Genomic DNA, 16,086 nt, shown 5'->3' on the forward strand with positions numbered 1-16,086 from the left:
TAAGTGGTCCACTTTTATTTTCATTTCACACGTTTGGTAGCAATGTCTACATTGCAAACCACATCATAATATGAGACATACGTAACAATCTGAAGACAAGGTTTTAACAAGAAATATACGGCATGTTTAAATGCATACAGAGAGCCTCACTACAATATTGCATCACTAATACTGATAAGCCTAAGCCGGAGTCTACCCTAAACAGTTTTAAAATGGAGCATTGCATAAATCATTAAAACTTGCAAATAAACTACAACCTTTACAAATGGCAATTATGAAAGCCAGAGTTATGGGTCTTGCATCATGGAAGCATATTACCAGTACTAACGTATGTACTAAGTTTCATCTGAATTTGAAAGGTTTTACTTGTGGATAAGGTGTTTGCACAGTGATGACATAACCAAGGCTTTAACAATACTGTGATGTTTTTCCTCTTAAAAGCACACCAAATAGTGAATGTCTTGGAGATTTATATCAGAGATTCATTCCTTACGCAATGCTAGCTGTGAAAGGATGAAACAAAGATAACAAAAGTTATACTAGAATTGTGTCAGGTCAAAACCATTATGGCAGATTCTTATTCTATAAAATGTACATCAGTTATGCTAAAAAAAAATAAAAATGAAAACGTTCGTATGTTCTCAAATCAAGAAATTTGTAACTTAAAGGTCATGGTTGTTATCAGTTAATGGTTAATAAACTAAATATAAATAACAGGCCTTAACCATTACATGTATAGTTCATAATCAAGTTATTAGTTACAATAATATACACAAACTGTTTTAAAACGAAAAGTATATTCACTGTATACATTGACATGTAAAATAATTCATGTATGAAAACATTACATCTTGTAAGTTTCTAAAAACAACAACACTAAATGTGCTTTCACTGAACTCAAGAACGTGTCATAACAGTACAAACATGAATTTTGACTAAAACTAGGCCAATGGGGACCTCAAACATTTTCATGAAATGAAAGATGTCAGCGTTTGAAGTGTGTCACATAATGCGAAGGTTGGACATATTGCACATACCATACAGCAGGTGCCAGTGGGGAGATCACGGGAAAGGGCTAGAAAATATCTTGTTTAAAAAGTTAACACTGAGTATTATGTGTGAAACTTGCAAAATTGTAAAACTTTCACTGGTGAATTCAAATGTCAAATACCAATAGATTAAACACAAAAACTTGTGAATTTCATAATGTGCATGTATTTCAAGGTATGTTTTGATGCTTCCTGTAAAATGTCATAAAAATGATATTGTCAATGGCTAAATGATCATTTTTAACTTGTCAAGTGTAGAAGGGCCAGTTTACCATGATATTTATAAACCATTTAAGACATAAACATGACTCATATTAAAACAACATGTATATTTAATAACAATTTTAAAATATAGTTCCAACAAGAAAAAACATGATTGTACTTAAACACTTTTAACATTATACAAACCGGAGAAACAACATTTCATAAATAACACAGAATATCACAAATGTGTACTTTCCAAAGGTTAATTGAACAAGGATAAAACAACAAAGTGATTACAAACACTTCAACATCACTTCCTGAAATTGTTCAAAAAATAAATCAGACAGCATTTAAACAGCACCAATTCTCATGACATTTTTTTTGCATTCTTACTATGCATTTGATCAAAGCTCATAAATAAGTAAGACTAAAGAGTATTGCTTATTGTAAAATATATATGGTTTAATGTACATGTAAGTTTATCATGGATAAGTTAGATAAATCATGGGTAAGTTTTCAACGATGCAATAATCGTAAGTGAGAAATAATCATAGAATTTGTTGTACTGATGCTACAATGAAAAAACAAACATGGACACATGAAGACTATTAAAGAACATTGTATGTATAGCTATGATGTTTTTTCTGTATTATCTACCTCAAAAGAGCTGTAATGTGGTAATGATAAACACAGAGAGAAACAAACACAACTGTCAGGATACATTTAGAAGAACCTTAGACACAATGATTACATAAAATTCTACCCTAATGTCAATACATGCATTTGTAACAGTATTTTCATACAGTCACGCTACCTTAATATCAATATATACAGCAAGAATGTCAATACATACAGCAAGTTGTAACAGTATTAACATACAGTCATCCCGTTAATGTCAATACATACAGCAAGAATGTCAATACATACAGCAAGTTGTAACAGTATTAATATACAGACATCCCGTTAATGTCAATACATACAGCAAGTTGTAACAGTATTAACATACAGTCATTCCGTTAATGTCAATACATACAGCAAGTTGTAACAGTATTAACATACAGTCATCCCGTTAATGTCAATACATACAGCAAGTTGTAACAGTATTAACATACAGTCATCCCGTTAATGTCAATACATACAGCAAGTTGTAACAGTATTAACATACAGTCATTCCGTTAATGTCAATACATACAGCAAGTTGTAACAGTATTAACAAACAGTCATCCCGTTAATGTCAATACATACAGCAAGTTGTAACAGTATTAACATACAGTCATTCCGTTAATGTCAATACATACAGCAAGTTGTAACAGTATTAACATACAGTCATTCCGTTAATGTCAATACATACAGCAAGTTGTAACAGTATTAACATACAGACATGCTACCCTAATGTCAATACATACAGCAAGTTGTAACAGTATTAACATACAGTCATCCCGTTAATGTCAATACATACAGCAAGTTGTAACAGTATTAACATACAGTCATTCCGTTAATGTCAATACATACAGCAAGTTGTAACAGTATTAACATACAGTCTTGCTACCTTAATTTCATAACGTTTCAAAACAATGTATTATTTTAATAGTGTTGCTATTTTATAGCATTAACCCACAACAGAATATTGAGCAACTAACAAACCAAATCAAAATTATTGTCTTATTCTTTCTATATCCCTAAGACATTAAGTGCCTTAAATGCACATGTATGTACTAGTAATTTAAGTATACAAAACAACTGTTGGCTTGCACATACAGTATTCATTAACAGAGTTGCATGTACTCAATCGGTATTAACATATATAACCAATCTTCAATCAATATCCCAAACGAGATCAAAACTACCTTCATGCATAAATACAAAATAAGCAAATAATTACATCTATTTACAAAATGTCTGGAATGTATAAGTAACATCCAGATTCTAACTGCACAATGATAAAGTTACCTTATCAACTGATAATATAAATGGAAAGAGCATTGCTAGTCCTCGATGAATGAATAAATGAATAAATGAACATAAGAACGAACAAACAAACAAATTAATAACTTAACTTGAATATTGCCTGGTGGAAGCGCCTGTCATTTTTCTAGTAAAGGTCAACCTTGAACCCAAAATCAGTAGAGGTCATCTACTGACCATGTCTGAATAATATGCATACCAAGTTTGAAGACCATACATTTGTTGTTCAGAAGTGATTCATTAGAAACAAATAGGACACCCACAACAACACAGGTAGCAAAGACAACACAGACAAAGTAATCCATCTTGTCTGCCATGAAGTTCAAAATTTCTGGCCTTCACATTTTAGGGTTGCAACAAGATTGCACCCGAAATACTTCACTCGAAATCATTCGAATACATGCAAACATCTTACACTTCTCTATCAAACACTTGGTACTAACATGAAGGGTGAAAAAGAAATCATAGTAATGCCCGTCAAGAGTGACCCTTGATGGCACTCTCTATGTTCCCGCCATATATGGCCATGAGAAGCATGATGCTGAATCCTGTGATCATGCCTATATTCTGCAGCAGAAATATTGTCAGGTGACTCATGTGCTTGTTATCTTCAAGTTCACCCGCACTGTTCATCTCCGGCATCTGGAAATGAAAGGCAAACATTGCGCGAACTCATAACCAATATTGGCAGCGTGATTAAGGTGTATTTTATTTTTTATTTTTAAAGCAAATAATTCCATGATTTCTTAGTCGAGCATTTGTCATTTCAAATAATTTACTAATGAACACAATATCTTCTGAATAACTATACTTATACTAAAAAAATCTTTATGATGTGTGAAATGAAGCTTTATTGCAATAACGCACTCACCATATCCACCAGTGATATATAGAGGAACATGCCCCCAGCAAAGGCAAACACCCACGTGTGGGCGGCCATGTTTTCTCCGAGGAAGATGCCCACAATGAGGCCCAGGTAGCACATGCACGCAGACAGGAAGTTGTACAGTACAGCCTTCTTCAGTCGCATGCCGGCATTCAGCAACACAGCAAAGTCACCTGGTAAATACAGAAAATGATACCATCAACCTTTACATTATACAATCATATAAAAACAGTCCTTTTATCAATATATCCTTAAGATTACTCTTTTATCAAAGCATTGGTCTAAATGTTATACAATTTCTTGAGGAATGACTATGGGATATAAATGTTTAATTTTAACTTTTACTTATGTCAGTTTAAATATGATTCAGCCTTAGGTATAACATTAAAATATTCAACTTCTTTAAACTATCACATGAAATCAAGTAATTAATCAAACAATTTACGCTGTATTATACTTCTGAATTCTTCAGCAACAGTTTAATGAAATTGTTATCTGACATCGTATATGCATTGAAATATGTGGGGATTGGAATAATCGTCATAAGGCTGAATTCTTAAATATAAAGCTAATTCAACTACCCAGTGGGGCAAGGTTAAGCAAGATTAATAGCAGTGTCCTGTACATGAAATTTTACATCAAATCATGGGTTATTGAAAGATGGTACTGAAACCTTACATATATTAATGTCACTTAGTATGCCACTTGGTACCTTAAGGCATTAGCACCAACAAATACACATTCATTGGCGTACCTAACTCATGAGGCAGCTCTTCACACAAAATAGCCACGGACACAGACACGCCCGCCAGTATGCTCTCCGTGAATGCAGCTCCTATTGAGACCCCGTCGATGAAGTTGTGAATGCCATCCCCAAATATGATCATCCAGGCTACAGGAGCCACTGGTTTGCGTGGGTGGTGGTGATGGTGGTGGTGAGGTACCAACTGACCTGATTCACCATTAGACTGAAAATTAGGAGTCCATTTATTCAAACATAAAATTATCTCAATGAACACTCAACATGTTTAGTTGCTTTTACATACTTTATGATAAATAACCTGTATGCTTTAATGAAACAAATATAACATGCAATTAAAAGCAGTGAAAATAACATATTTTCCCCTAAGAAATAATCCTTTCACACTAAGTGTCATAATGTGACTTTTTAATGAATTGACTTGGAGATAGATAGATGACCATCGAATGAACTCACATAAAGCCCAGTACAAATTTTAAGCCCCTTAGGCAATGATGAAAAGCTAGTTCATTTACCTTTTTACTAACCGGACAAGGTGAAATGTTTCAGTGACATAGCAGATCCATTTTGTTCAATTTCAGCCCTAGAGGTATTGTACAAATGTATGCAAGCTAGAGCCCATGAACACTGCACCTACCCGAAACTCAGTTTCATATTTCCTGTCCTCAGATACATTATTCTCGTCCTTGTCTGCATCTGCAAGAGAGTCACTAGAGGTATCACTGTTACCACAAGGGGAGATCTTGGGCAGGCCCTCAACGTTCTTGTACTCTGGTTGCGGCCTCGTCTGGTGGAACGAGGAGAAGTCCATTGAAGTACTTGTGGTGCGGGGTCGACCTGGTGGGTCACTCTTTTTCTGAAACAGATATAACGAGCTGACAGTTATGGTTTTTTTCTTCGGATTATTTAGACTCTAAAAAACATATTTAATTCAATATTAAATGGGCAGAGAGCCCAAATTTAAGTACCATTAAAGTATTTCAGCATAATCTGGCCGTGTGGAACAGTTATTTGAATAATGATTCTAAATTTGCATGTGTACAACACTGATTCAACTAACCTCCCTGTATTCTGTGATCATCTTGAGAAGGCGTTCAATGTTGAAGAAAGCGAGAATGCCGAAGATGACCACTGTACACTTCCACACATAGCTGTGTTCATCCAGCTCCTGCTCAGTCAACTCAAGGGCCTACATACAACACAGTAAATGCCTTATGGTAACATTTCTCAATGTTTTAAAAGTAAAGATGTGTGTACACTTTGTTTGCCCTAACTCTGAAAATTAAGCCTTCATGTAAGACAATATTCAGGCGTCATCAATGTATCACTAATTGTAGCAACACTTCAATATCTATAATCAGAAGTATATTTCGCAGAATCAGTAATGATAGAAATTTAATGAATTTCATTTTTTTAGATTCTACGGAAAAACATGATTGGTCAAGATTCATTCATTTTTATTTGTCTTAAAAACCTTGTTTAATTGTATCATTATAAGGACCATATATACAGCATAATAATCGAAAGTATCTGTTGTCATTTCATATCACAAAATCAATGATTATATAATAAACAAGTTTACAAGTTTTATTGGCAATCGGAATGTTGCCTTTGGCCATTTTCAAATGGTAAAAACAGTTATGTGGCCTAGACATACATACAATACACCAGGATTTGAGTGGGTGTGTAACTTGTGGCCCAACTGTTATTTGCTAGTGCATAGACATTTACCTCTGGTATTAGGAAGAGAAGGCTGCTGCCTGCAAGGGTTCCGACAGCCAAGGCGACCATAAAGAGCAACACTTTCTTGTACAAATCCCCATGTATGAAGGGCAGAGCAATCAGGCCGCCAAGCGAACACACATTGATAAGGGTGGTACACAGGATGCCATAGCCCCATGCTGGAATAGTGTGGGATAAGGGTATTATAAAATCGTCCAAAACAAATGTGATCATGGTGTATGAATACCATGTATGGTACTGCAGTTGACTTATGAGGAATAAAAATTATTTCAGATACATTATGTATAAAAGTTATTGAAAAGTAGGCTAGGATGCAATGTTTTGTCAACAATTAAAGATACTGGATATTTTGGTGTGTTTTTTCAGGCTGGCTGCATTGGCAATTTGAAATGAATTAATAAATAGAAATTATACCCTCTACAGATGATGTGAGTGGGTGGTGTTGTGGTGTGTGGTGAAGCACACAGTCTCCCTGCTCAAGAAGGTTGAGAAGGACAGTGGTCAATGTGGATAGCTCCGCCTTTGACTGTCCACGGCCTAGTCCAGATAGCTCATACACGTCTGTTGGGCTCAGGCACTGCAACAACAAAGAAAACACATGTAACTAATATACTTGTACATTACATTCTCAAAGATTTGGAGCAGAATAGTGATCAATGTGGTCAGTTCCGCCTTTGACTGACCACTGTCCAGCCAGGACAGATCATACACATCCAGAGGACTATGGCACTGCAATTCAGAGACAAGGGCAGTGCTACTTTGTAATTAGATTTAATTTAAATTTAATATATTAAAAATTATGGATTAATTTTATAGGACATAAATATATTGAATATCGTCACATATGTATGTCAGAATGATAACATGATAATTTCACATTGTATGTAACAATGAACAGAAATAGAATAGGAAAAGAAAGACAACAACAATATTAAAGATAAAAACAAATCCAAATATTGCCTGGTTTGATACCAGTTGTATAAAGATTAATCATTATTTCAGTTGCAATATAATGACTAACAGTCTAAACAGGTATGTCTGTCAACATTTAATCACAAGACGCTATTGTTTTTTCTTTAACAAAACTGACTCAGTTTTTCTACAGACAACATTTTTACATATATATGGTACATGCTGTAACATAATAACTTCCTTTGTTTAAAGTAAAGGCCTTGTAAATTTCATTAAACAATCAATAATGAGTGACATCATGTCCAGACACTTTAAGGTGTACAGGTATCGATCAAAACACAGAAAAGTGTTTGTTTAGTATGCTGTGGTGAGAGATTACCGGTAAACAAAATTTTTACACTTAAAAATCAGAGTTAAGTATAAAGAATTTGATAGCTGATTATGCTGCTTCCGAAACCTCACTTAATGGTGAAAATAAATATAATTATATGCCCTGATACCATATAATTATTTTCATAACAAACTATATAAGTACAATGTACTTAAAACCTTGAAGAATAAATATCAAACTTTTAATATTTTAGAAAGTCTCCGTGAACCAGTACATGCTTAATCTGTCGGGTCCATGGTGAGACAAGTGTGCTTAATCTGTCTAGTCCTTGGTGAGACAAGTGTGCTTAATCTGTCTAGTCCTTGGTGAGACAAGTGTGCTTAATCTGTCTAGTCCTTTGTGAGACAAAAAGGCTTAATCTGTCAAGTCCTTTGTGAGACAAAAAGGCTTAATCTGTCAAGTCCTTTGTGAGACAAGTGTGCTTAATCTGTCTAGTCCTTGGTGAGACAAGTATGCTTAATCTGTCTAGTCCTTGGTGAGACAAGTGTGCTTAATCTGTCTAGTCCTTTGTGAGACAAGTGTGCTTAATCTGTCTAGTCCTTGGTGAGACAAGTGTGCTTAATCTGTCTAGTCCTTGGTGAGACAAGTGTGCTTAATCTGTCTAGTCCTTGGTGAGACAAGTATGCTTAATCTGTCTAGTCTTTGGTGAGACAAGTATGCTTAATCTGTCTAGTCTTTGGTGAGACAAGTGTGCTTAATCTGTCTAGTCCTTGGTGAGACAAGTGTGCTTAATCTGTCTAGTCCTTGGTGAGACAAGTGTGCTTAATCTGTCTAGTCCTTGGTGAGACAAGTGTGCTTAATCTGTCTAGTCCTTGGTGAGACAAGTGTGCTTAATCTGTCTAGTCCTTGGTGAGACAAGTATGAGTCCTTGGTGAGACAAGTGTGCTTAATCTGTCTAGTCCTTGGTGAGACAAGTGTGCTTAATCTGTCTAGTCTTTGGTGAGACAAGTATGCTTAATCTGTCTAGTCTTTGGTGAGACAAGTATGCTTAATCTGTCTAGTCCTTGGTGAGACAAGTATGCTTAATCTGTCTAGTTCTTGGTGAGACAAGTATGCTTAATCTGTCGGGTTTCAGGGAGACAAGTATGCTTAATCTGTCGGGTTTCAGGGAGACAAGTATGTTTAATCTGTCAGTCCTTGGTGAGATAAGTATGCTTAATCTGTCAAGTCCTCGTTGAGACAAGTATGCTTAATCTGTCGGTCCTTGGTGAGGCAAGTTTGCGTCTGTCGGGTCCTCTGTGAGAAATATATGCTGAATCTGTCGAGTCCTTGATGTGACATGACCAAAAGCTAATTTTCACTTTTGTTCTAAATTCTAAGTGTCCCCATACCTTTTCCAGCAGACATTTCTCATTCAACTCTGGGTTAGTGCCATTGGATTGCATGAAGCACTCAGACACGGTCGAGTTCACTAGCTGGATCTGGTGCTTGCTGAAGAATGTCTGCAGGTCAGTCAGGGTAATCTCTCCCCCAGATCCCAGCATGGACTGGATGTTGGACAAAAATGCGCTCCTCACTACATCCAGGTCATACTGCACAGACTTGACTTGCACAAGCACTGCACACAGTGCAAACATCACATAACAACCCTTCATAGCCATTTTATTTTCGCTTTTCACTCTACTGTTACCCCACAGCAGGCAAGAACCACTCTGGAGTTAGTTGACCTCACAATGGTCAAGAAGTTAACAGCAACCTGATGGCTTGACCGTCAGACCTAGAAAGACATACAGAATAAATTACCTACACTCAAGGATCACATCAATAATAAAACCTGACATAAAACACTTATTAGGCATGAATGAATTATTATGACAGTGAACAATTAATCTTTGTTTGAAATGGTAACACAAAGCAGAGTGCAAGGTGGAAATAATCACAGACAGTTCAGTCGTTGGTCACCTGTTACAATGACAGTATATAACGGATACTGAACACCTTGAAAGAATGACAGCAAGCCTAACGCTAGAGTGATAAACCTAGACATAAATTGAACAATAAATGTCATCAGAAGTATCTATATGATCCAGACTTTCCTTTCACAGCCTCCAACAGGCCAATGTCTTGATTTGCTCCCTTTATTTCCTTGTAAGGACAAGCAAACTAAGCAAAACAAATTGCAGTCTTTTCAAAGTTATTGTATTAAATAAAAACAATTTGTTTAGTTTCACCAATTTGCATACTAAAATGTAGTTCATAAACTATAATTTGATATTGTTCATTATTGACCAAATAAGATATTGATTCACACAATTGTATGCATATAAATACATTTGATAAGAAAACCGATATTAAATCTGCACTCTCACAAAAAAATTGAACGTTTTGACAACACTTTTATATTTTGTCTCGGAACGAGCCAATTTATGTGAAAATGCATGGAAAGTAGTGACATATTATATAAGACTACTGACAAAATATCAGATTGCTGATAATCATATTAATGTTAAACAAGAGCTGTCACAGTATGTGACGAATGCCCCCGAATGTGACATTGACCTATGAACAAGGTCAGTACATGAAAAGTTGATCTTGCCTTTACGTGTCAAATACATATGGCAAGTTATTTTAAATTGCCTCTAAACATAAAAAATACCACCCATACTTGACAACCTACACTGTTATGTCCTTATAAGCAGCATTCCATTGTGAATAAACACTTAGTGTGACCTTGAACTTAGAGGTAGGGACATGGGTTTTGCACCCGACACGTCGTCTTGGTATGTCTGACACAAGTGGCAAGTCATTTTTAAATCTGTCCATACAAGATAAAGTTACAGCCCGGACACGACAACTTATAATCTATGTCCTTATATATGCAGCATTCCATTGTGAATAAACACCTAAGTGTGACCTTGACCCTAGAGGTAGGGACACGGGTCTTGCATGCGACACGTCGTCTTGGTATGTGGAACACATGTGGCAAGTTATTTTAAAATCTGTCCATACAAGGGAAAGTTACAGCCCGGACACGACAACCTATACTCTATGTCCTTATATGCAACACTCCGTTGTGAATAAACACCTAAGTGTGACCTTGACCTTAGAGGTAGGGACACGGGTCTTGCACGCGACACATTGTCTTGGTATGTGGAACACATGTGGCAAGTTATTTTAAAATCTGTGCATACAAGGGAAAGTTACCGACCGGACACGACAACCTATACTCTATGTCCTTATATGCAGCACTCCATTGTGAATAAATACTAAGTGTGACCTTGACCTTAGAGGTAGGGACACGGGTCTTGCACGCAACACATCGTATTTGTATGTGGAACACATGTGGCAAGTTATTTTAAAATCTGTCCATACAAGGAAAAGTTGCAGCCCAGACACGACAACCTATACTCTATGTCCTTATATGCAGCACTCCATTGTGAATAAACACCTAAGTGTGACCTTGACCTTAGAGGTATGGACACGGGTCTTGCACGCGACACGTCGTCTTGGTATGTGGAACACATGTGGCAAGTTATTTTAAAATCTGTCCATACAAGGGAAAGTTACAGGCCGGACTCGAGTTATTGAGCCGGACACACGGACGGACGGACGGATGGACAGACGGACGGTGCGATTTTAATATGCCCACCTTCGGGGGCATAAAAAATTATGTTTTATGCACTTTTCTTAAACTGTTAGTAATGCTTGTTGTCATGAAACATTAAATTTCGAATGGAAATATAAAAATCTGTGATCTTATCTTTTGTCAGCAGTCTTAAAGGGACTGTACACCAGATTGGCACCAAAAAAAGTTTTTTTCTGTAACGAATCTCAGGACAATTATCTAATAGAATGTGTTACGCTTTGACATCATATTTGTAAATAAAAGTACCAAAATGTAAACAAAAATTGTGTCGGAAACCGGGTTCGAACCTGTGTCCCTGTGTCGCCAAAATTGCAGTCCAGCATCGTATCGACTGAGCTACGACGGCTTACTCTAATTGGGTGACATAATTGAGCTATACACCTACCTCTGTAATATCACGTGATAACACTGACTAGCCAATCACGCATAAGAAATGAATTCTACCTGGTAGAAATACCCAGTAATCTTTTTTAATGGAAAAATACGAAATAACTGCTAAACTGAAATAAATTGTAAACTATGTGGTACTTCAGTTAGTAAGTTTCAATGCATTGTACACATCGATGCCAAGTTTATGTCAGTTTTTGACAACTTTCTTTTTTTTTCGCTACCTGTATCTTATCATACCGAGTACAGCCCCTTTAATAAAATTATCACTGGTTTGCAGAAATTAATCCAAAAATTGGCTCATTCCAAGAAAAAAATATACAAAAAGTTCCAAAACGGTAAATCTGTGAGAGTGCACTTTAATAACATAAACTGCTCAAATGTCATTTTCATACAGTTATCTTTCTATTTATAAGCCATACTCTATGACTGACTGTGACCGCCATGTATATATTCATAAGATACAATTAACTATCAAGGGTCATTGTTTATTTATTTCATTGCGTAAATTGTTTATAATATACACAAACTTGGTATTGTTCTGTTCTTGTTTTTGATACCTGATATGCACAGAGCATCAAGTAAGAACAAAAGGCATTCCAACTGTAAAACACAAATAAGAAAACCTCATTCATTTGTACTAGAGTAACAGACACATGTATACACAAATAGACTTTTAAGCAAAATATTCTTCCTTTTATCACCAACAAAGAGTGAAAGCAAAAAGGTTCTATCTGCTTCTTTATTTAATGTCACTTAGAACCTTTTCGCATTCACCCCTCGAATTAACAGAACTGATTGAAGATAAACAAAATAGTTAACTTTGTGTGACTGACCTGAGCCTTAAAAAAACCTTCACATCTACAAATGAAGTTCACTGCTACAATTTAAACGTGTGGTACAAATAACATGCTGTTGGTTCGGCTACAGAAGTTCACATTAAGTTATCAGTCAATAAACTAAACCAGTGTTCTCAAATAAGAACCGGCTGCCGGCCAAAATGGACGGTTCAAATGGTAATAGGGCCGGTTCAAATATGGAAAACTAAATGAATTTTCAGTAAAATAAGTAAGAAGCTGGTCGTTTACTTTACTATTTGAGACGGTTCAACCAAAACTTATTGAGAACCCTGCTAAACCCAAGTTAACCTTAATGTTTTAAATCAATATCCTATCTTGTTTTAATTATACTTCACTATTTCAGTAAGCTTTCATTGTATCTTACACAAATATTAGTATTATAATATATACACAAAATTAATGAGGCTGCTATGTTTTGTCAACAATGTTTTATTGAATATTATTCAATCTCACACTTGAAACCAACTTTATCAAAACCTTTTAGTTTTGAATAATTTAAATATTTTCAAAACATGATTAACAGGCATAAATTTTCAAACTCAACACAAAATAAACAGGTGGGTTACAATGTTTCATTCAATGAAATGATCAAATCCCTGACCTAGAAAACACGAGTTTCTGACTGCCTTTTGTTTTATGGACAGTCATTTTTGACTTACATGTAATATGCATCTCTGGAGTTCCCTAAATAAATTGATATTTTGAACCCTATTGAACTACTTCTCAAGACCAACTCCTTGTCAACCATGAGTGTCCAAGGACCCGCAGAATAAACATTCTAGGCAGTGCTCAAGCCAGGATTTGAAAAGGACAGGGTCCTAGCTGAGAAAGTGCACTTCAGACGCACATTGAATCAACCTTAATGAGAAACTTGCAAGGGCCAATGTTAATGCAGCAATATATAAAGTGTATGTGTTGTAACTACTTTTAGTTTCTTATGGAAATCTTAGCTGTTATCTTTACTTTAGAGTCAAAATTATGTACATTCATTATTTTTGTAATAATCTAAAAATTGACTCATCAATATGTCCAATCAATATCAAATAAATTTCAAAACAGTAAAAGAAACCAGGTTGTATAAAATTGCAACAAAAGGAAAGTAGCAAAAAGGCAGCAGGGGGGCTGGAAAAGGGCAGCAGGGGGCTGGAAAAGGGCAGCAGGGGGCTGGAAAGTCAGAAGGGGGCTGGAAAAAGGCAGCAGTGTGCTGGAAAAGGGCAGCTATCTGGAAAAGGGCAGGAGGGGACTGGAAAAGGACAGCAGGGGGCTGGAAAAGGGCAGGAGGGGCTTGAAAAGGGCAGCAGTGGGCTGAAAATGGCAGCAGGGGGCTTGAAAATGGCAGCAGGGGGCTTGAAAAGGGCAGCAGGGGGCTGGGAAAGGGCAGCAGGTGGCTTGAAAAGGGCAGCAGGGGGCTGGAAAAGGGCTGGAGGGGGCTGCAAAAAGGCAGTTGGGAGGCTGGAAGAGAGCAGCAGGGGGCTGGAAGAGCAGGAGGGGGGCAGGAAAAAGGCAGTGGGGAGGCTGGAAGAGGGCAGCAGTGGGGCTGGAAAAAGGCAGTTGCAGGCTTGAAAAAGGCAGTTGGGAATGGAAAAAGGCAACAGGGGACTGGAAAAAGGCAGTTGTGGGATGGAAAAAGGCAACAGGCGGCTGGAAAAAGGCAGTTGTGGGATGGAAAAAGGCAAAAGGCGGCTGGAAAAAGACAGTTGTGGGATGGAAAAAGGCAACAGGGGACTGGAAAAAGGCAGTTGTGGGATGGAAAAAGGCAACAGGCGGCTGGAAAAAGGCAGTTGTGGGATGGAAAAAGGCAGTTTGGGGATGGAAAAAGGCAACTAGAAAAAGGCAGTTGGGGGCCCAAAAAGGCAGCAAGGACTGGAAAAAGGCAGCAGGGGGGCTTCAAAAAGCAGTGGGGGGGCTAGAAAAAAGCAGCAGGGGCTTGAAAAGGGCAACAGGAAGCTGAAAAGGGCACCAGGGTTTTCCTAAAAGCTATTTCGGCCTACACGAAGCTGGAGCACTGCTACGGAAAATCCTGTAATTATTGTCACTTAATTTAATATTTTGATAATATTCATTTGATTGTTTAGACCTCTGTTAAAGTTAAAAATGTAATTAACAAGATCGTTGTTCACACTTCAACATGAATGACTTGATGAAATATAGATACATGTATTTAAATTAAACAAATACAGCTGAAGTCTCAAATCTTTTTAGAAATACTGCAGATCACAAGTGTAGCTATTTAGCTTCCAGAGGAGTAAAGATTTCAAAGTAAACAACGCTTACGTTAAGAACGTTGTTAAAATTTAACAAAGTTCCAGCCCAATTTTTATGTTTTCTTTGAAATGCTTTCAATTTAAGATATTATTGCCTAATGGTAATAGTTGACTTACTTGTCCATGATTAACTGACTTTAAATCAATAAATATAGAATATAAAACATTTTAAACTAGAAATTGCTTTTTTGAAAAAGCGTTTGTCTCCCCTATTGTGTGGTCGTAGCTGAGAAAAAATAAATGATGGACATGAAATTTGTAACTTTGGACTGGAGACAAACCAACAGTGAAGTTTGGTTTATTCGATTATATTAAATAGTGAAGAGAAGAAAGTGTTGTTGATTAATCATGGAAAATGTAAACGAAGTTTGCATTGTATGAAGTTCCTGGGCGCAAGCGTTATTCAATTATTGATCGGAAACCATTTTTCAGCTCACAGTCATCGTGACCATGACCTTTTACCTACTGATCACAACATCAATAGGGATCATCTACATAACCAACTTGCATACCAAGTATTAAGTTCTTGGGTGCAAGTGTTCTTTAGTTACTGAGCGGTAACCATTTCTTCAACTCAAGGTCATGGCAACCTTGACCTTTGACCTACTGATCTCAAAATCAATAGGGGTCATCTACTAGTCATGACCGACTAGCGTACCAAGAATGAAGTTCCTGGGTACAAGCGTTCTTAAGTTATTGAGCAGAAACCATTTTTAAGCTTAAGGTCACCGCCAACGTATCATTTTTTACCTGAAGGTAACCTTGACCTTTGACCTTTTGATCTGAAAATCAATAGGGGTCATCTTCTAGTCATGAACAACTAGCTTACCAAGTATGAAGTTCCTGAAACCAAAGGATCTTTAGTTATTGAGCGGAAACTTTTTCTTCACTTCAAGGTCATGGCAACCTTGACCTTTGACCTAGTGATCTCAAAATCAATATGGGTCATCTTCTAGTCATGACCAACTAGCATACCAAGTATGAAATTCCTGGTTGCAAGCGTTCTCTAGTTATTGAGCGGAAACAGTTTCTTCACCTCAAGGTCACGGTGACCTTGACCATTGACCTACTGATCTCAA

The 16,086-nt window shown here is 36.7% G+C and overlaps 2 protein-coding genes across 2 annotated transcripts in view; one reads left to right on the plus strand and one right to left on the minus strand.

The window, feature by feature from the left end:
- LOC128231765 (metal cation symporter ZIP14-like) overlaps nucleotides 1–16,086 on the minus strand; it is a 23,530-nt gene continuing 7,444 nt past the window's right edge. Inside the window, exons 2-9 of the mRNA XM_052944945.1 lie at nucleotides 9,242–9,627; nucleotides 7,022–7,184; nucleotides 6,596–6,765; nucleotides 5,925–6,053; nucleotides 5,502–5,720; nucleotides 4,859–5,072; nucleotides 4,090–4,277; nucleotides 1–3,860 (exon numbers count right to left, since the gene is read on the minus strand). Coding sequence (XP_052800905.1) covers nucleotides 3,696–3,860; nucleotides 4,090–4,277; nucleotides 4,859–5,072; nucleotides 5,502–5,720; nucleotides 5,925–6,053; nucleotides 6,596–6,765; nucleotides 7,022–7,184; nucleotides 9,242–9,511 — 1,518 coding nt within the window. The 5' untranslated portion in view covers nucleotides 9,512–9,627 and the 3' untranslated portion in view covers nucleotides 1–3,695. The remainder of the gene's footprint in view (nucleotides 3,861–4,089; nucleotides 4,278–4,858; nucleotides 5,073–5,501; nucleotides 5,721–5,924; nucleotides 6,054–6,595; nucleotides 6,766–7,021; nucleotides 7,185–9,241; nucleotides 9,628–16,086) is intronic.
- On the plus strand, nucleotides 13,256–14,306 carry LOC128230914 (spidroin-1-like). The gene is made up of 2 exons (XM_052943340.1): nucleotides 13,256–13,300; nucleotides 13,839–14,306. Exons 1-2 carry the CDS (start codon nucleotides 13,256–13,258, stop codon nucleotides 14,304–14,306), a joined length of 513 nt encoding a protein of 170 aa, XP_052799300.1.

This window comes from Mya arenaria, chromosome 4 (genome assembly GCF_026914265.1).
Source record: "Mya arenaria isolate MELC-2E11 chromosome 4, ASM2691426v1".
Classification (NCBI taxonomy): Eukaryota; Metazoa; Mollusca; class Bivalvia; order Myida; family Myidae; genus Mya; species Mya arenaria.

Excerpts from the sequence above, each read along its gene's own strand:
- LOC128230914 (XM_052943340.1), top strand. The coding sequence starts at position 13,256 with ATGATTAACAGGCATAAATTTTCAAACTCAACACAAAATAAACAG. Across the intron at positions 13,301-13,838 it reads ACTCAACACAAAATAAACAG|GAAAGTAGCAAAAAGGCAGC; the intron begins GTGGGTTACAAT and ends TTGCAACAAAAG.